The sequence below is a fragment of the Lolium rigidum genome, chromosome 4 (assembly GCF_022539505.1).
Source record: "Lolium rigidum isolate FL_2022 chromosome 4, APGP_CSIRO_Lrig_0.1, whole genome shotgun sequence".
NCBI classification, from domain to species: domain Eukaryota; kingdom Viridiplantae; phylum Streptophyta; class Magnoliopsida; order Poales; family Poaceae; genus Lolium; species Lolium rigidum.
Window position 1 is genome coordinate 49,167,311 of NC_061511.1, and position 19,820 is coordinate 49,187,130.

At 43.8% G+C, this 19,820-nt stretch overlaps 3 protein-coding genes across 4 annotated transcripts; 2 read left to right on the forward strand and 1 right to left on the reverse strand.

The window, feature by feature from the left end:
* Positions 1-3,641: 3,641 nt before the first annotated feature.
* On the forward strand, positions 3,642-7,095 carry LOC124708130 (actin-97-like). Of its 2 annotated transcripts, none has more exons than XM_047239819.1 (5): positions 3,642-3,752; positions 5,126-5,199; positions 5,284-5,677; positions 5,969-6,587; positions 6,705-7,095. In XM_047239819.1, exons 2-5 carry the CDS (start codon positions 5,140-5,142, stop codon positions 6,799-6,801), a joined length of 1,170 nt encoding a protein of 389 aa, XP_047095775.1. In that variant the 5' UTR covers positions 3,642-3,752; positions 5,126-5,139; the 3' UTR covers positions 6,802-7,095. The 2 variants fall into 2 exon arrangements, with proteins under 2 accessions (XP_047095775.1, XP_047095774.1); XM_047239818.1 differs by having other exon boundaries at positions 3,648-3,752; positions 5,969-6,582.
* Positions 7,096-7,569: 474 nt separating this feature from the next.
* Positions 7,570-9,922, reverse strand: LOC124649607. Its single transcript, XM_047189205.1, has 6 exons — positions 9,824-9,922; positions 9,200-9,286; positions 8,840-8,933; positions 8,131-8,428; positions 7,987-8,041; positions 7,570-7,898 (listed from the first exon to the last, which is right to left on the reverse strand). Exons 1-6 carry the CDS (start codon positions 9,920-9,922, stop codon positions 7,821-7,823), a joined length of 711 nt encoding a protein of 236 aa, XP_047045161.1. The 3' UTR covers positions 7,570-7,820.
* Positions 9,923-12,263: 2,341 nt separating this feature from the next.
* Positions 12,264-19,297, forward strand: LOC124708851 (phosphoinositide phosphatase SAC7-like). Its single transcript, XM_047240496.1, has 18 exons — positions 12,264-12,626; positions 12,711-12,802; positions 13,016-13,073; positions 13,462-13,518; positions 13,614-13,647; positions 14,136-14,216; positions 14,367-14,473; positions 14,976-15,062; positions 15,201-15,278; positions 15,651-15,721; positions 15,801-15,899; positions 16,513-16,612; positions 16,959-17,067; positions 17,160-17,232; positions 17,725-17,818; positions 18,045-18,128; positions 18,243-18,309; positions 18,880-19,297. Exons 1-18 carry the CDS (start codon positions 12,264-12,266, stop codon positions 19,008-19,010), a joined length of 1,785 nt encoding a protein of 594 aa, XP_047096452.1. The 3' UTR covers positions 19,011-19,297.
* Positions 19,298-19,820: the final 523 nt, after the last annotated feature.

The following is a 19,820-nucleotide window of genomic DNA, read 5'->3' on the forward strand; positions in this document are numbered from 1 at the left end:
CATTGAGTTTATATGAAGGAATATTTCATAGGTACTACTTGTACTCCATATGTTGGATTCAAGTATGGATGCCATGAAGATAAAAGATATACCTTGTGTATTGGTATCAAGATCATTGGTTTGAAGATATATATGTGATATGATCAAGAAGAAGAAATGAAGATGGAGTTCTTATGTGGAACTCAACATTAGCCATGCTCTATCTTAACTTGCCGTCCATGTGGCGATAATGGACATGTGAAGATGTGCATCAATGGAGCTTTCCTATCATGGTGTATGGGGGAGCATTTGTGAGTCTTCACGAAGCAACGATGATCAAGTGAGGCATTCCGGCTTGAGTGGAGCTTGAAGAGTCATCATCAAGATCAAGCGGGATGCGCAAGGCAAAGGTATGACCTTGATAGGTTTTCCTTTTACCGGTCTCAAGGTGGTTGTTGGGAGACCGAATTATAGGATAGATAGCCGCACTATCAAGAGGGGCTTTCGGTTGGGTAACTTGATCGCATCGTCTTAGGGAGCTCAATCCTTTGCATACTTTGCATATCCCTATTGCTTCTTGGTGTTTCTCTGTGAGAAGTTCTTGAGCTTGTTGCTAGCTTTACAACAAGCCCAAGTTCATCGAAAACGGAATCCGCATGCATCTTCTATTGCGTTTTCGAGTTTGGACGTCTTCACCGTTTCTTGACGGTGGGAGAATCCCTCTCTAAAAACATCTAAAAATATCCTGTGAGGAGTCTCCATATTTCCAATTTTTGTTGGGGTTCTATTCGTCGTTATCTTTCCAACAAAATTGGTTTCATGTCAATCGGGGTCCGGACACAAAAGTTATCACAGTTTTAGTAAAACATGTTTTCCTGCTCACCCGGTCAGGGACCCGGTCGGACCTGCCCATGCGCCGGCCGGTTCCGGTCTGCCGCCCGGTCAGCCGGCCTACAGACCGGCGGGCCCGGCGTGCCGTCCGGTCGACCGGTCGCCAACCGGGCGCCAACCGGAGGAGCTCCTGGACGACGCAAAGTGACCCCGGTTGGGGTCCGGCCTGCCGACCGGTTTGGACCGGATGGTCCGGTCTGTGGCCCGGTGGCCCTGGACCGGACGGCCCGGCCTCTGACCCGGTTGACCGGCCTCCTCGATGGTTGACTCAGCCCAACTTTTCCCCAACGGTTATATTTTCTCTTGGGCTATAAATAGCCCTTCTTCCACCTTGGGCTGAGCTAGTTCTTCCCCTTTCTTCACTTCCATTGTTGCTCTTGGAAGAACTTGCTCTCCCCTTTGATTCCTCCCATAGTTCTTGCTAATTCTTGAGGGATCTAAGAGAGGAGATCTAGATCTACACTTCCACCAAACCATTTCTTCTCTAAGTGAGGGGAACTCTTGGGATCTAGATCTTGGAGTCTTTTGTCGACTTTCCCCATTGTTCTTCCTCTCCAATCTCATCCTAGCATTTGTTGTTTGGGTGGGATTTGAGAGTGAAGGACTTGAGCACCTCTAGTGTTCTTGCTTTGCATCATTGCATAGTGTTGAGCTCTCCACCACGATTAGTTCGAGTGAGAGACCGTGAGCTTGTTACTCTTGGAGGGAGACCTCCTAGTTGGCTTGGCGGTTGGTGCTCCGGTGATCTCTTCAAGAAGATTGTGAAGAGGTCCGGGCTTCTCCTTCGTGGAGCTTGTGAAGTGGTTGTGGAGCTTGCCATCTACGGAGCGGAGGAAAAGCTAACCATAAGGAAAGGGCCATTATCCTTCGTGGATGTGGTTCGGAGAATAGGGTGAGCCTTCGTGGCGCGGGGAATCCTTCGTGGGACCTCCACTCCTCCAAACGTGACGTACCTTGTTGCAAAGCAAGGGAACACGGGAATACATCCTCGTCTCCGCGTGCCTCGGTTTATTCTATACCCGAGCTCTCTTACCTTGTGATAGCCATCGTGCTTGAAGTACATATATCTTGCTATCACTTGTGCTACATATATCTTGTGCCTATCTTGCTTAGCTCTAGTTGTTATTGTTACACTTAGTTGAGCTTAGCATATCTAGAGTTTGTGCTTGTAAACTAAACGATAGTTTAATTCCGCATTTATACAAGACAAATCTGTAAGAGTTTTTAATTGCCTATTCACCCCTCCCCCTCTAGGCGACATCTCGATATTTCAACTTATCTTTGGCTTACACATTTCATCGAACACTTGCTATGCGTCTTCACGGCGGCGACCGGCGACAATGCATACCATGTTGGGATGAGCAGTACTGGCCTGCATGTCGCCTATAACTAAGACATGTCTTAACCCCCACCTAATCCATTGCGCAGCTGCATGAAGAGGAACTCCAGTGACGGCATCTGGATTCTCCATGCCTCCTGCACGAACACATAATCAAATCTATCCATCACGAGCGACTGTGTTGTGCCTACGATGGATACCAGGACACGATCTACGCATATCGCTCCACAAGTTCTACCGCGACTCCGCGTCACCGGGACAGTGGACTTCGTCTTCGCCAACGCCGCCACGGTGTTCCAGAACCGGACCCTCCTGGCTCGCATCCACTCCAGGAATAAAAGAACTCCACCACCGTGCAAGGCCGCGTCAGTGGCTCCATGAAAATTGGTGATAGCTCTGATTTATATATATAGTGATTTTCGAGGTGTTTTCACTTGTTACTAGTTTTCGGCTTCTAACTAACGACACTATGCAAAAAAGAAATGAAACCATGTATTTTCCTGTCACTTTTAGGCAGTAAGCACTTCAAGGAAAGAAAATCAAGCCATCAAGTGTAGATTTAAAGGAAAACAAGCAACTTCCCAATTGGAATCATTGGTCTCATTTAAGCCACTAGCCGCTTTAACAAGCGCTGGTCCGGTAATCATGATTGTATCTTGTGGCCGTACAATGTGGCGACACCTTTGCCTCTTCAAACAGACAACTTTCGTGAAGGCACAACTGATGTCTGGGTTCCTGCGATCAATAACAAAGTTATTGCAATAGTTGTAGCAGCAACTATTTATTAGAAAGTTCTTCCCAAAGGATCTTTGCAAATAGCAATCACACAACCCCGCAGCCGCGTTGTCAGTGCGGCCACTTTCACACCCAAAACAGAGTTTGGAAATAGTATACTCTATAGGTTATAGCATGACGGTATTTGACAGAGGTTTAAGGTAAGAAATAACAATGAACTTAACAAGAATAAAGTAAAACAATACTGAAAGTAAACAAAAGGGATTGTACTTGTATGATTAAATAGAAAGGATGTATCTAGGCATTCGGTCTCACTAGTACTAGAGGAGCAACTACGTAGCCATCTATTGGAATTACCTAAGATAATATTTAGATAAATAAATCGATGGCCCATATGTGGCTATGGATCGCGCCGGCCTGAGCGGAGACAATCTTCCGCTCCGCTTAAGGCGGCCAATAGGTGCTCTCAGGGATGGGCCCGTCCCATGTGCAACCCACTGAAGGGGCCGGCCTGGATCCACAGCAAAGCCCAGCGTGTTCTGGGCCAGCCGTTCCGTTCCGACGAGTGCGCGTTGAAAGTTCAAAGAATGATCCGAGAAAAAAGAAAGAAACGGTTTTTTCTTCTTCTCGTGGTCGCGTCAGCAGGCCGACAGCAGACAGCGGCGTGAGTGAGGAGCGAGATCCAGCGCCAGAGCGGCAGCAGTTATAGCGCCAGCCACCCTCCTCTTCTCCTCTTCCACCCTCCTCCTCCTGCTCCGATCGCATCGCCACCCGCAGCCCGCAGCCGCCTCCGCCACGCCGAGCAACGGTAACCTCTCTCTCTCCCCCTCTGCTCCTCCCTGTAGCGAGCGTGGTCCGCTAGCAGCAGCAGGGAGCTGGATCTTGCGCTCGTGCGACTTCGCGGCGTCCGAGATCCGGCCCCGGGGCGCCGGATCTGGGCGGCCGGGGCAAAGATCCGCCACCGGGCTGGTTGCTGTTGCTTTCCTCAAGCACGATCGCTTCCCGTCCTGCGCAGATCCGTGGCGGCCGGGTCGCTGGCCCGGTTTCCTGCTTGCGTTCTACCGGTCGTTGCAGCTGTAGACGCCACGTCGACGCGCGCGCGTAGATTTCCCCCCTGTTCCTCCACTGACCGATCCCTGCTTCATCGCTACTGGCTCCTGCCAAGGTTTCGGTTCGGGGACACGGACACCGATTTCATGTGTGGCATGTGGAGTAGCAGAGAGCTGCGAACTATACGGTCGAAACATACGGGTCACTCCTCCCGTTACTGCTCGCAAGAAAACCGTCCGAATTGCGCATCGGCGTCTCATGGGGCACCTAGGCGAGCCCTGCTGTTGGGTACACGGGGCACCAAATGACATTGATGTAGGCATGCTTTCAGAGATTTTCGTTTCGGTTTTGCGTTAGTCATAGGCAAGCTGGTCTGAGGCTTGGACCTCCTGCAGTCCTTGTGCCGGGTAGCTGTCTTGAAAGTTTAGGTAAAATCCTAGCTTTATGTGGAGCAGTTCCAGCACAGAAAATTGTAGCTTTAGTTGTAGGAATCGGAATGTGCAGTTGCGGGATGCACATGTTTTATTTATAAAGTACTATTGCCTGCAAGCTACAAGCTTACAGGCATACTTAGTGTTTGGAGCCAGAGTAATGCGTAATGCATTGCTTTCGGTGTTTTTTTTATTTAATAACAGCGTAGTGTGTAAATGCATTGCTTTTGGTGAACTTTAAGTTGTTTCCACAGTCTCTTGTTTATTCCTTGTGAGAAATTTACAGAAGATCAGGGGGCTTTCCCTGATTTTGTGTCAAAAAGATTGAACCACTTTTACACATTAAGTTGTTTTTCACAAACTCTTTGTGATTCTGTGTCAAAATTTTACTTTTTTTTAACAGCGTACTCTACTGTGTAAAAGCATTACTTTTGGCCAATCTTCTATTCAACAAGAAGATGGAACTATAACACATTAAGTTGTTTACACAGTCTCCTGTGAGAAATTTCCGGAAAATCAGGGGCCTTCCCTAGTTCCATTTCAGTGTTTTCTTTGTAAATTTTGATCGGTGTCTTTTGACTTTCTAGGCAGCACATAGCACACTTCCATCGCTGTTTTGCCAAAACTCACAAGCCATGGATTTCTCTAGCGGGACACTAGTGCTTGCTGTTAATTGATATCATTCTTATGCTACTTGCAGATATTCTGTAGACAATGGCTGACGGTGAGGACATCCAGCCTCTTGTTTGCGACAATGGAACCGGAATGGTCAAGGTCAGAATTTTTTTTCTCTCTCAGCTGTTACACTGTCATCTCCTGCATTTGTTAATATGACATTTCTCATGGTTTATTATCTAGGCTGGTTTCGCTGGAGATGATGCACCAAGGGCTGTTTTCCCTAGCATAGTTGGCCGCCCTCGGCACACTGGTGTTATGGTAGGAATGGGACAGAAGGATGCCTATGTTGGTGATGAGGCACAGTCCAAGAGAGGTATCCTCACGCTGAAATACCCAATCGAGCATGGTATTGTGAGCAACTGGGATGACATGGAGAAGATCTGGCATCACACTTTTTACAATGAGCTCCGTGTGGCGCCTGAGGAGCACCCTGTGTTGCTTACTGAGGCTCCTTTGAACCCAAAGGCCAACAGAGAGAAGATGACCCAGATTATGTTTGAGACTTTCAATGTTCCTGCCATGTATGTTGCGATTCAGGCGGTGCTCTCCCTTTATGCAAGTGGCCGTACTACTGGTATGAATTGTTTCCACTTTTTAGTTCAATTTGATGCTTCGCTTATGCTGCCATCCACTGGTAGAACTGTTGTCAAGTTCCTATAATTAAGTCATGATATATGTTAAACAGTTTTCGTAATGCTTATCATATGCCATCCACTAATTTGCGTAAGTTGGATATGCCAATTTTGATTACTGCTCAGTGCTTGCTATACCATATGCATTCAGAAAGTAATTGTAATTATCATGCTGTGAAGCTATATTTAGTTTAGTGCAGTAATTTGTGGCTGAAGGTTTTTTCAATCTACAGGTATTGTTCTCGACTCTGGTGATGGTGTCAGCCACACTGTGCCCATTTACGAAGGATATGCGCTTCCTCATGCCATTCTTCGTTTGGATCTTGCTGGCCGGGATCTCACGGATTCTCTAATGAAGATTCTCACCGAAAGAGGCTACTCCTTCACAACCTCAGCCGAGCGGGAAATTGTAAGGGACATCAAGGAGAAGCTTGCATACGTTGCCCTTGATTATGAACAGGAGCTGGAAACTGCCAAGAACAGTTCCTCAGTTGAGAAAAGCTACGAGCTGCCTGACGGTCAAGTAATCACGATTGGGGCAGAGAGGTTCAGGTGTCCTGAGGTCCTCTTCCAGCCATCCATGATCGGCATGGAGTCCTCTGGAATCCACGAGACGACCTACAACTCCATCATGAAGTGTGACGTGGATATCAGGAAGGACCTGTATGGCAACATCGTGCTCAGTGGAGGCACAACTATGTTCCCAGGTATTGCTGACCGTATGAGCAAGGAGATCACCGCGCTCGCTCCGAGCAGCATGAAGATCAAGGTCGTTGCTCCACCTGAGAGGAAGTACAGTGTCTGGATCGGAGGGTCCATTCTAGCCTCACTCAGCACTTTCCAACAGGTACTGTCTTGCACTAGTCTACTGCATACACTTGTTCAACTTCACCTTTATACCTTACTATATCAGGCTTCAGGCAAACCAACATCTGAATTATGTTATGATACGTGACTATTTTTTACCAGATGTGGATATCGAAGGACGAGTATGATGAATCTGGCCCAGCAATCGTCCACAGGAAGTGCTTCTGATTTCCGCGAGTGCTCTGCTGTTATCGTCTAGTCTTGGGAGTTATCTTTGGTTCATTCTTCTAGCTATGTATTGCAGATTTGCAAGCTGTGTTTTTTTCCCAGACATGACTACTCTTGGGATACGCCACTTGTATATGTGGTGGCCCCATGTGCAAGTGCAAGTACACTATCTATGTTTGTGCATGTCACAGTGTGTGTTTGTGAGATCAGTTGTCAAACTTGGTTGGTTGGATTGGATTTATTGGAGCTTGAGCTGTAATAGCTTATAAGTTATATGTATTATTGCTCTGATTGGTGAATTATGTCGAATTTTTGATTTATTTTAGATCTGAAAGTGTTATACAGTGGCCATCCATGGATGAAGTATGAACTGCTTTTCCATGTGGTCATCAACTGTTTATCTTTGGCTTACATGTCTTTTAATCTGAAAATGTTATGAATGGTTCAGTTACTGCGGTGTTCAGATCCAGTTACCTGATAACCTTCTAAAAACTTCCATGGTAAGACCAAGAATAAAATTCAAATATTTGAACAAACAACCAAAACCAAATTTGTTTTAGTAGGACATTGTGCATTACCTGACACTCAGAAATAACTTGGTTATAAATCAAAATGACACTACATGAACACTAGAAAACAAAAGCTCTGAAAAAATCATTTTAAATTTTTGGTATTTTTGAAGATCTGAGTGTTATACAGTGATCATCCATGGATGAGGTATGAACTGCTTTTCCACAGGATCATCAACTGTTCATTACTGGTTTATGTCTTTCATCTGAAAGTGTTACAACTGGTTAGGTATGCCATTGTCAGTTTCAATTACCTGATGAAAGTTTCAAAGGTTTACATGCTACGAACAAGAACCAAACCCAGATATAGGGTTTGTTTTATTAGCACATTGTGCATTAGCTGACACTGGAAATAACTTGTTTCTAGCTAAAAAATGTATAACATGAACACTTCAAAACCAAGTTTTGGCGATGCTCCAAAATCCAGGAAAGAGAACTCCAATGCTCCTGGATGCTTGACATGAACCAGACTGGTGGCTGGTTAGCTACTCGGTTTGAAAGGGCCAGCCAATTCGTTGTATGCTTCTACGCAGCGTCTGAACTTCTCCTCTGCTTCAGGCTGCAAATACAGTTGTTTTCAGCACCTTTACACAGGTTCTAGCTCAGAATTTGCACCCAGTGAGATAGAAGTTGCAAAGCCTACTAACCTGTGAAGACCCTTGGTGCTTGTCCGGGTGCCACTTGAGAGCTGATGCGCGAAAACTGCGGAAGCATAGCGCACAAGAAAAAACAAATTTAAAACTCTACCGTATGAAACATTGCAAATGCGACAGACATGCTCTAAGACTTACGCAGACTTGATGTGGTCAAGTTTTAAGGGACCCGAGGCTGGCAAGCCAAGAGATAATCTATGGCTCTTTAGATCATCACGACAAGGCTGCTCTTCCTCGTCTACATCACTTTCATTCCAAACTCTTTCCCTCGATTTGGTAGACCGAGGCTCTTCCCTCCACTGAAACCCGTTAGGAGTACTGCCAAGGTCATCATCCTCCCCGGGCCAGTACCAGGTAAAAGACGCCTTGCCGCCAAAGGTCCCAGAAGGGCCATCACTGCAGTCGTCGTCATCAAAGTTTCGCCAGTCTATCCCACCTATAGAACAAATCATGGTGCGTTTGTTATCGCCAAAAATATACTGAAAATAATTGTAAAGTAAATGTTGTTTACCCTTTTCAAGGTAGAGAAAGATAAACTATGCTCCAAGAACAGTTAGACTCCAGAAGCTAGTAATGATAGTCCACGTACATTAAAGAGAACGCTGTACTACAAGTTGAAGTCCGTAATATAACAGCATGGACTATAGAAAAGCATGTACACTGAATAAATGACAATCCAGTTAAAGAACAGAAAAGAAACTTTAAGAAGATAGTCAATGCTCTCGCACAATTTTAATTGTGAACAAATCCAGCCAATGTACACTTGAAGGTGTTCAACAGCAGGCTGTTTAGGGATCACAAAATGCAGGCTGGTCTTGAGTAAATACAGGTTGGAGAGTGAACTTACGTCTGCCTTTGCTATGTGGATTAATTCCAGGACCAGAGCGGACTTTCGATTTGCCACCAGATTTCTGCTGCCTCGATTGTTTATTACCTCTTTCCTATTGACAAAGTTTAGACTGGTTTCAAAATATGCCCGTTAACAGAAAAACGCAAATGCTTTCAAAGCAATCAAATAAAAGAAGCGCGTTGTCGCAGAGTTGATTTTCCCATTGGTCAAGCATAGATCGAAGAGATCTGAATAGTTCAGCTATACCACGATAAAATGTTCTGAATGACTTTTTTCTCTCTTTGCCTAGGTAGCTAGCACAAGTTCGCAAACTAGGAAGTCGACAAATTGGCGGAAATGGTGAGTTGGTGACAATACCTGAAAAGGGCCACCGTTAAGCAGAATGTTCTTGAGAGCATTCTTTGCATCAGTGCGCCTCTCCCGGACGTTGAATCGGATGTGAGGCTGCATGAGAAGAGTTCCTGAACCATCAAAGTCAGGTCTGAAATGATAATCGAATAAACGCAAATGCTGCATCTTTCCACAGGCGCTCGGGCATCCGTTTAATGGGATACAGTTTGGTGTTACATATAGTACATCATCAGGAAACTAGTGTACAAGAAATGCGTGCAACTGTTGAATTCTAGCCACAAACTGAATTGCATGAACTGACATACTTCCGAGTTAGCACATGGATTGCACAGAAAAGATGACCCAATCTCTCCGATACCGCTGGGTCACCATTCAGAACTGCGGCATCGATGTTAGTCGCAGAAGGGATGCATCCAGTGCCTAGCTGACACGGTGACTCGTTCTATCTATGTATCATCCTGCAGGCTTTGCGTAGTAATTATTCCTCTTTTAAAGACTTTGGTACTACTTCAGTTCGTGAAAATATTCCTCTTTAAAATTCGTGGCGAGAATTGGGGTTGATTTGATTCAGACGAAAGGGAAGGGGGACAGGGAGACGTTGGAGCGGAGGACGGGGTGGGGTGGGCGTACCGTGGATTTGGAGAGCGCCGCGGCGGCGGTGGAGTGGAAGCTCGCTGCCGCCGCCGCCGCCGCAGCTGCCGCCGCGCCTCTCCGTGAAGCTGCTTGCATCCCTGCGGCGGCGCGGTGGGACGAGGACAAAATTCAGACTTCCTGTGCTGTGCCTCGGGCCTGGAGATTCGTGCTGTCAGTGGGAGAGCCACGATTTCTTCCAGCTTGGGTATGCGACGGAGCTTTTTAGAATAACGAAAATGAAAAACTGCGTACTGCTTTTAAACCTTTGCTCTTGCTCAACTCAGTAGAAAAAACTCTAGCGGACCATCAAATTTTTTCGTAGGTTCACTTCAAATTTCAAGCCAGGTAATTCAGGGGTAATTCATTTCGAGTTTCTGAACGTGACACCTAAATTTTGCTTAGGAAAGTTACTACCTCACAATTCGGGTTCCCCACTTTTCAGATCCGGGTTCGCATAAATCCTAGCTTGCCTGAAATATACACAAGTGAAAGCAACTCAAGATCGGGCTGGTGGTGACTCTCGAGCGGTCAGACACGGCGACTGATCTATGACGGTTTGAGCAGCTTGACGTTGTGGCGTTGGGCGTGGGAGAGGCGAACACAGGGTGGGGAGTTGGGTAGTGGTGGAGGTGTGTGTGTGTGTGGGATGGGGTGGGGGGTGTGGGGGGGGGGGTCGAGTGGGCATGCATTGCGAAATCCGGGTATCGTGACTTACTAACCGAATTTCCTAAAGTAAATTCAGCTTCTTCTGGTACCCAATGTAGTGCTCAGGTTTTTCTATACCAATTTGGGAAATCTGGGCTTGGGTTTCGCATACCTGCCACTATATCACCACGCCACAGTCGACTCCGCCCACGCCCACATATTTCTTTCGGTAACATTTCCCAAATTTTGTGCATCTTCCGATGCAATGCCAATACTACTGAAGACAATAATAGGTACTTCAAGTGGCAAAAGAACGCCGGTGGGGAACTTGGGTTCAAAAGTGTGCGGAAGGTCACCATGATCAATGTCCGTGCTTGCATATGAAGTCGCAATACTTGCACATTAGGAAGGATACCGCTCTCAAGAGCACGACAAAAAGAATATAGAAACCGTGTGAAGGTCTTCGAGCGCGAGTACATAGACTCACAACAGAGGATGCCGCAAGAATTTTGGCAAACGGGTGAATCTCGACGAACAATTTAGAATCTAGGTGAGCACGAGAGACAGATACATACTTTAGTGCTCGGTGGTGGGGCATGATTCTTTGTAGGATTTTTATTTACCCTGCACCTTGGGTTTATTCACATTTCTAAGCAGTTTTATAAAGTTTGATTAAGTATATAGAAAATATTAACCTCCATAATACAAAACGCATACTAATATGAAAGCATACTTTTTGATAATTTTAGTGCAATAGGTTTTGTATTGTAGATGGTAATATTTGTTTTGCACCTAGATGTTAATAATATTTTTATGTAAACAATTGGTTTTTAATTTTTTTAATCTGCAATAACAAAGGTAAAAACAACTTATCCAGGAATACCTTATTTCCCAATAAAAAAAAGTACATTAACGTGGAAATGAACTCCCTCGGCCGACCTTCGCGCGTCCGTCCATGGAGCCGCGCCCGCCCGCGACGCGCGGGCCACCACGAAGCACGCCCCCCGCCGCGCGCCTCTCCTCCCCCTCCTCCCCGTATACTTCTCACCGTCCGCCCCCGCGCTCTCGCGACCTCGCCTCCACCCCGACCCCGACCGCGCGTCGCCACACGGATCCACCGCGCGCCTCCGCTCCTCTCCCAGGTAACGCCGCCGGAGCTCCGTCCCAATGCTAGCAGGTTTTCTCCTTCCAGATTGTAGAATGTAGGATCAATCCTCCTTTCCGAATCTTGGACGATTCGTGACTCGTCTTACGGAGCCGCGCGCATTCCCTTGCCGTTTCCGTGATTTCACTAGTGGCCCTGTAAAGAACAGCTTTGTCTCTCACCCGCCCCTAGCTAGGAGATCGATAGTTTCAAACATTCAAATACAGTAAGGGATGCCAACGACTTTTCAAGAAAGTTTCTGCGCCATTTATTTTGCACAACATTAGTACAACGACGGTGTTTGTCTTTTTGCACAATATTCTGCATACAATTCACTGCTGAAAACATATCGACATTTCTCCTCTTGGAACACAATAAAGTAACCGGTATATATACACCGAAACTATCTTACCAGGTCCCTTTACATCATTGGCTTAATGTTCAAAATGGTAAATGTGAGAGCTTTTTAGTGGTCACAGGAATAACTGATACGGAACGGGACAAGTTTTCAGTGAAAAATTAAGTTTCTTTGTCTATATATTCTTGTTCTATCGTAACTGCCATTTCTTAAGCCCAACTATCCACTGCTACCATGAATCTCTGTCGTTCAGAAGATTCACCATGCTTACTGTTTCAGGGTACACAGCAATGGCCGCGCCGAACGAGGCGTCTCCATCCCCGCCCCCGAAGCTGCACACGCGGCTGCGGCTGTGGGAGTTCGCGGACCGGTACCTGTTCGAGCCGGTCGACGGCCTCGCCGACCTGTTCCTGTCAGTAAACCGCACCAACGGGTCCATGAACCTGGTGGAGGAGCTGCCGCCGCGCGGCCCCTCTGCGAACCCGAAAGTCAGGATCGTGTTTGGTGTGATGGGAGTGCTCAGGCTCGCGGCCGGCTCGTACTGCCTGGTGATCACCGACCGCGACTGCGTCGGCTCCTACATGGGGCACGCGGTCTTCAGAGTCACGGGGCTCAAGGCTCTGCCCTGCCACACCGCTTCTTCGGCTGAGCAGGTCCGGCGCGCGATGGTTACTCACTTGTTCCTATGGTGTTTCCGTCTGTGTTGCGTTTAATTGACCTGGAGTTGTTGTCGCCAGAAAAAGATGGAGAACGAGTTCTCTGAACTCATTGATGCTGCGGAGAGGTCTATAGGCCTGTACTTCTCATACGAGACCAACTTGACACTTACGTGGGTATCGTATATGGTTCCTTTCTTTTACCATGTCGTTTAGTTGTATACATAGTTCCAAAGAAAACATGTACTTGGCCTTGTAAACTGGCTACCAAATATTCATCCAGTTAAAATTCTGGAATCAACCAATGTAGTCTTGCTATCGTCTTAATTTTCTCTTGTCATTACAAGTCTGCAAGCCATTTATCTTTGCCCCTTCGATTATTACAGTTTACAGAGGCTATATGACCTCGGCGACAAGTTCAAGGCGCTTCCACTTTGGAGACAGGTTTGTTGCCTTCTATTTATGTGATGCTGGATCTTGCTTACACATTGAGGGGCCAATCTTTTGTCCATTCTTTTGACTTTTTGAGTAGTCTGCAATCATTTGTAGTTTGTTCTGTGCTACATGGGATGCTAGGTAGGAATTTCTGTTGCAGCCTTCCATGGTCAGAAGATTACAGTGCAACTGTAGAAAAATTAATCATTGATTTGATGTCTGTAGAAAATTTGGAGTGACTATATGAACTAAGCGCCAATATCATGCATAAACAATCTGCATATTTTTCAAAAGATAACATCATTTTCCCCTATTTTTTTCTTGTATTAAATGTGCAGTACTCTGAACATGTGAACACGATTCTAGTGCACAGACCAATTTACTACGTTCTTTGCAGGCAGAACCAAGATTTCTTTGGAATGGTTACTTGTTGGAGCCACTAATTGAGAGCAAAGTAGGATTAACCTTTTCTTTTTGTAATTTCCATTTTTAAGAATCTAAGATCCAATATCTGTAAAGTATTTTGATCTCTTCTTTCTTCCTTCACAGCTCGACCAATACTTATTGCCGGTCATTCAAGGAAGTATCCTTCGCTCAATGTCATATTCCAACTCGTTACCCACGATAACAGATCATGATTTAGTCTCCCGTTCCAAAATAGATGACGTTTTTGACTTTGCATTGACCATTACTTTTGAGATTAATATGTAAGTAGAAGATTTAAAAAGAATGTATTACCATTTGTATCTAACCAATCTGAGTACATTGTGGGAGTTCACACCAACACCACTACTTTTGAACTCAATTCAGATTCCGCCATTTCTGTTTTTGACTTTTCATGGTCTAAACATATACAACTTTGACCATTACTTTGGCATTTGTATAATTCGTTGAAAAACAATGGCAGAAGCTGAACTGGGTTTGAGAATAGTGCAATTGCTGTAAATTTGTGTTCATTGATAGAGAAGTTTGACTGCACTCTTTTTAGGACGTCATCTGTTTTGGAACATAGTGACTATTTTTAGGATCAAGTATATTTATTTTAGTTGTTGTAACTTAACTACATATCAGATTTTCAGAACATACATGCAGAAGTTAGGTCAGAAAAGGTAAATGTAACCATGATTGCACGCAGGTGCACACGAAGGATAGGTGAGAGTTCTGAAGCATCAAAATAAGTTTGATCATGAGTTCCCTTTCACTAATTTGTAAATTTGTACTCATTCCCGGCCATACTTTCTCAAGAAATTCAGCAGTGTGTGTACCATTAAATATTTATTACGAAGCTATTGGTTACTGAAGGTACACGGTGTTGGAGACGAGGCGCTGATCCAGAGGGCCATGCAGCAAATTTTGTTGAATCAGAGCAGATAATGCAATCAAAGGGATTTACAGCATCTTATGTACAAGTAGGTTTCTACACAAAAATTGAAAATCACCCGGTTGGGCTATTGGTTTATTTAATGCTTCTGATGTTCAAGGGTCTTCTCTTCTTTTTTAGCTATTTGGTTTCGTTTGATGTAGTTTGTGTGATAAAAGCCTTCAAATCGTCACGAGGATCTTCAGACTCAATTACAGTTTCACCACCTAATTTGACACCACTTGCAGTGGAGCTCCACCATTAATATTTCTCTGCCATAGGCCCTTCTGTTGTTGTTTGCAAAGAAATACAACCCGATCTGACCCGTGAACCTGACTGTTCGGGCCTGATGTAGGCAAATGACGGCCTGGCTGTCAGATTCGCAGGTCGGTGTCTACAACTACTGCAATGAAGGTTGAAATATGTGATGTTAGCAGCAAAGAAATACTAACCCTCATGTTTCACGCAAGGGATGCCAAATTAGGACGAGCAAACTGCAATTTACTTTTTACCATCTCCGAATAACTCAATTTAACTACGGTATATTGCAGGTTCGAGGTTCAATGCCTTTTCTGTGGGAGCAGATAGTTGATTTGACATACAAACCTAGTTTTGATGTCATTAGAGTAGAGGAGGCGGTAAGCTGTCTGAAACTTTTTTTAATTCTATTTTGATTTATCATCAGGGCATTGATATGTTATTTTAACTATGCACTGGAATGCAGTATTGGTTTAAGATTTCTTCATCCTAAGTTGTCGTGAGTTTTTGTTATGCAGGCTCGTGTGCTTGAGCGACACTTTCATGATTTACAAAAGAAATATGGAGCTGTCGTGGCTATTGATCTTGTCAACAGTGTAAGTATTGCACTCTTGGACTCACTGAACTAAGTGGTTTCTAGAAAAACTGCTACGATTTTTGGCTGCTGCTCCAGCGTAAGGGTGTGCGATTTACCAGATCAGATTCGGAATTCTTCATTTAGGAATTGTCCCATATTTGCCACTCCGCTGTTGCATTTCTGATTGTGCATATGGCACTCCTTCCAGTGGAACTACGTTACTCCGTTCAGCTTATGTCCAATAAAAAAGTCTACCTATGTTGTGCCAGAAGTTGCAAAAAGCTTATTTACTGATTTTGTTTTCATATTTGTATTTCTAGTCATGCTTGTGTATGCATATTTGTTGGCCTAATGGTACTAGCTTACTTGCCTTTCTAATTCCTATATTCAGAGTGGTGCTGAAGGCCGTCTCTATAAAAGATATGAACAATCAATTGAGCCTATCCTCAGTGAAGATATAAGGTGATATTTTGGTCCACGTTAGAGTTCCCCTATTGTGTTGTCTGTTCCTAAATGTGTTATGTTCGCCTACTTACTGCAGATTCGTGCATTTTGACTTCCATAAAATCTGTGGCCATATTCATTTTGAGCGCCTTTCTCAGTTGTATGATCAAATTGAGGATTATCTTAAGAAGCATAAGTAAGTGATATGAAATGAAGTTATACATGATTTATACTACTTGCCAGTTTTTTAGAATGTTTGTTAATGTCAATCTGCTTTTACACTTTCTCTTGTTGCCTATTTCTGCAGTTTCTTAACTGTATCTGGATTCGTTGCTTAACTGTATCAGCTTAAAAAATGTATTTGATGCTATATTAGATTAGTAATACGTATTTGATGTAAAAAAAATAATGCTCACTGCAGAAAATAAACGTGTTTAATTTGTGGTGTCCGGTTCCTGGTTTAGGGTCCCAAGCTTCTACAACAGATACCTCAGTCATATAGCACTCTTTCTTACGACATCTGAGGTTTTAATATTGTGGAGGCACTAGCATACTTATATGGAGTTTATATACACATTCCTGGTTGTGGATTATTCTTGTCACAGAAAACTGTGCAAGTTAAAGTGCATTGCTTGTGTGGTGTATCTACTCATCTAAGAAAAAGAAGTCAAATCTCCCTCTCCCAAAGAAAAGGAGAAGATGTCATGGAACTAGGATTTTCTTAGGACAGTACATTGTAATGATCATACATTGTTATAGATTTCTCTTACTTCTTCCGTTTTCATGGTCTTACTACTCTTATGGTATAGGTACTTCCTTTTGAATGAGGAAGGCAAGAAAACTGAGGAACAGACTGGCACTGTCAGAACAAATTGTATTGATTGCTTAGATCGCACTAATGTAACTCAGGTACATAATCAATATCAGAAGATATCCTCTTTTTTAACCTCCCTCCCTCCCTCCCACCAGGCTCATAGGTTCTTATATATATATGTGCCTTTTAGACCACCATTATCTCTGTTCTCGAACGGAAGATCATATTAATGTAGTCAGAATGTCAGATTACATGCCTCACTTACGTCTAGTTGTAGATCATAATGTACTTTATCAGTTTCTAAATATTTGTACTTGCGTGTTGGTCCAATTTTTTTGTGATGATCCATTAATGTCTCGATCTTTTTAAGTACTGCATTTTCTCTTATCTTCCATCCTGACCTGCATACTGAACAAGATAATATGTACAATGGTTAAACAGAGCATGGTTGGGAGAAAAATTCTCGAAAGCCAGCTCCAACGGCTAGGTGTTCTTGGTGCTAATGATACAATAAGCAATTATCCAGCTTTTGATGCAGATTATAAAGTTTGTAAGTATTATGTATGGTATTCACTAACCATGGTTCCTATTTATACCCTCCCTACACTTGGCTTTAAACAATGCTACTGGAACCAATTTCAGTGTGGGCTAATCATGGAGATGCAATAAGCACCCAGTACTCTGGTACTCCTGCTTTGAAGGGAGACTTTGTCCGGTAATCTCTATAAAGCAAATTCAACACTCATATTTTTCAAGTGTTGCATTAAAGTTGTTAGCATCCTTATTTCCTACCTTTTCATTTCCCCAATTTGGTTTACTAAATATTAATTATTTCCACCTTGAGTATGCTCACTGCTGAGCTGCTAATATTTTATTTGATTCAAGGTTTTTAAGATGCTTCAACATTAATGTGCAGTAAATCTCTTCTCCCTGTTTCACCTTCATAACTTTCACTGTTAAATTGATATACGTTTTACTGCTGCTGCGAAATCTCCCTTTAAATCCAACAGCAATCCAATCCAGGGAAATTGACCCGTAAAACTAAAACACTTGTTTTATATTCTGTTCTTTCGACTTTTGAAGTTTTTTCAGCTTTATGTTTGTATATCCATTTTTCTTGCCATTCTTTACAAAGAAAATATTATTGCACACTTTATTTTCTTTTACTTAAGTTGTCCATATTTATGAATTTGTTTTCATCTATTAGGTACGGGAAACGAACTACTCAGGGGATTCTAAATGATCTGTGGAATGCACTTGCTAGATACTACTTGAACAACTTTGCAGATGGTACTAAGCAGGTAGTTTGCCCTCTTAGGATGCATTTTCTGGCCCAGGGGAAGTATCTGCAACATGAGAAGACCTTGATTTGTAGAACGGGCTAAAATATAGCTGTTTTCTTTTATTGTATATGAATGGGCACTAGTTTATGGGAAGCTAAGTCAAGTATCTGGCTGAGCAGATGTGTTAAGATGGAACCGTAGTGCATCTATACCTAATTATTTTGCTAACTTCTTGTCTTTCTAGGATGCCATGGATCTTATTCAAGGACATTACGTGTCATCTGTTAGTCGGGACATTGCAGTTCCAGGCAAACCAGGAGCTCTGGAGGTGCGTGTTTAGCTGGTTCAGTGCTCAAAACTTCTTTAACGTATGACATCACAATTGTTATCAGTTCTACATTGCACTGAAAGCTGTCTTACTCGCACGGTTTCTCCTTTGCAGTCCTTCCGTGTTGCTTTTGCATTGGTTCTGGGTGCTGCTATGTTCATGTTGATATCACTACGACAAGGTAAGGTTTCAGACTGTAGAAATTTACACGGTTGAATGGTTTTAATTAGTTTAAGGCTTTAAGCTGATTAGGGTGCTCGTAATGGTTTACTTACATTGTGGCACACGGTGGCATTCACCATCCCTTTGTTAATCTGCATATGAATGTGGACCGTTCATGAATGTAATATTGTTGACTTGATATTCTCTTTGCACAAAGAGAATCAAATAATTGCAGAACACATGGAAATGGCCTGGGTAGTCATTTGGACAGGACACGTGAATACTATAGGAAACTGCCTCAAACCTCAATCCTGCATGCATGAGTAGAAAAAAGAGGTTGGAGTGGATGTTGAAACTCTTATGGTATCAATGGCATATGGAAGAATGAATTTGGTAGAATCATTCCTATGCTTCAAATGGCCTCTATAGGATAAAATCCAAGAGATTCTGGGACTTACGAAAATCCCACAATCCAAGGCATGCGTGTATGGGGGATTTTTTTCCATGCTTCAGTGAATTCTTGTAGAAGTTCTTCTATATCGACATGTGTAACTTGATTTGATTGCCTTTTTAAAACCATAATCTGCAGCCCGGAACGATCTTCGCCACTTGGTGGTAGCCCTCGTGTGGGCTGGTCTCTGCATTGGCATCACACAATACGTCAAGAAGAACGGTCGGAAATTCTGCAACCGACCTCGGTTTTTCCTCTCACGCCATTGATTGGTATGTGAAGGCACCGTCTGCGTATGCTAATTGATCCTGGTAGCTCGTCGCAAGCTTCTTCTCGCGGCAACTTCTACTGTGCGATGTTTTATCAATAGCTGTTTTTTCTTTTCTTCTGAAGAGCACTTTCCCTTCTCAAATTTGTATCAAGTCCTATCTTTTGCACTTCCCTATCCCAAATTTGTATCAAAAGTTTCATCGCCGCCATGCTGCAATTTTGTTTATATATTCTTTCCCTGTCCCGCCACAACAAGGTTTGTTTAGTTCAACATAATTGAAAAAAACATTTAGTGACGCAATAACAACAAATGATGTACATGCACTACTATTCGATATATCTAGCTCTAGTCATTAAAATATATACTTGTTACTGTTAAAGTTTATGTGGATTTTTTCACGTGATCCCAACATTGGATCGGGTACATCCTGTAGAAGGAATTGATTGTTGCTCATAAAGGGCTCTGCTTCCCATATACTCCCTGTCCAACAACAGGATGGGATGTTTCTTCCCTTTTTTCTAGGGTTAATTATTGGTTTGCCACTACAGCCCGCGCATGACTCAGTTTTGCCACTAGAGCAGAATGGTGCTCAGTTTTGCCACCGCTTCTGGCGCAGCTGCTCTGTCGAGGCCAAACGGCCAGGCTTCAAACGTTTCCGTCTCTTGCCGTTACTGAAAGTGGGGCCAGATCTTACAGGTAGGACCGCGCAATGACAAATAGGTGAAGACCGAACTACCCCTGCTCCCGCCACACAGCAACACACCGATCTGCTGCACGCACCACCATCCGCGCCCCTGCCGCCACGACC

Excerpts from the sequence above, each read along its gene's own strand:
- LOC124708130 (XM_047239819.1), top strand. The coding sequence starts at position 5,140 with ATGGCTGACGGTGAGGACATCCAGCCTCTTGTTTGCGACAATGGAACC. Across the intron at positions 5,200-5,283 it reads ATGGAACCGGAATGGTCAAG|GCTGGTTTCGCTGGAGATGA; the intron begins GTCAGAATTTTT and ends TTTATTATCTAG. Across the intron at positions 5,678-5,968 it reads TGCAAGTGGCCGTACTACTG|GTATTGTTCTCGACTCTGGT; the intron begins GTATGAATTGTT and ends TTCAATCTACAG.
- LOC124649607 (XM_047189205.1), bottom strand. The coding sequence starts at position 9,922 with ATGCAAGCAGCTTCACGGAGAGGCGCGGCGGCAGCTGCGGCGGCGGCG. Across the intron at positions 9,287-9,823 it reads CGGCGCTCTCCAAATCCACG|CCTCACATCCGATTCAACGT; the intron begins GTACGCCCACCC and ends CTTCTCATGCAG. Across the intron at positions 8,429-8,839 it reads TCCACATAGCAAAGGCAGAC|GTGGGATAGACTGGCGAAAC; the intron begins GTAAGTTCACTC and ends TTTGTTCTATAG.
- LOC124708851 (XM_047240496.1), top strand. The coding sequence starts at position 12,264 with ATGGCCGCGCCGAACGAGGCGTCTCCATCCCCGCCCCCGAAGCTGCAC. Across the intron at positions 15,063-15,200 it reads TCATTAGAGTAGAGGAGGCG|GCTCGTGTGCTTGAGCGACA; the intron begins GTAAGCTGTCTG and ends TTTGTTATGCAG. Across the intron at positions 17,233-17,724 it reads TTGAAGGGAGACTTTGTCCG|GTACGGGAAACGAACTACTC; the intron begins GTAATCTCTATA and ends TTCATCTATTAG.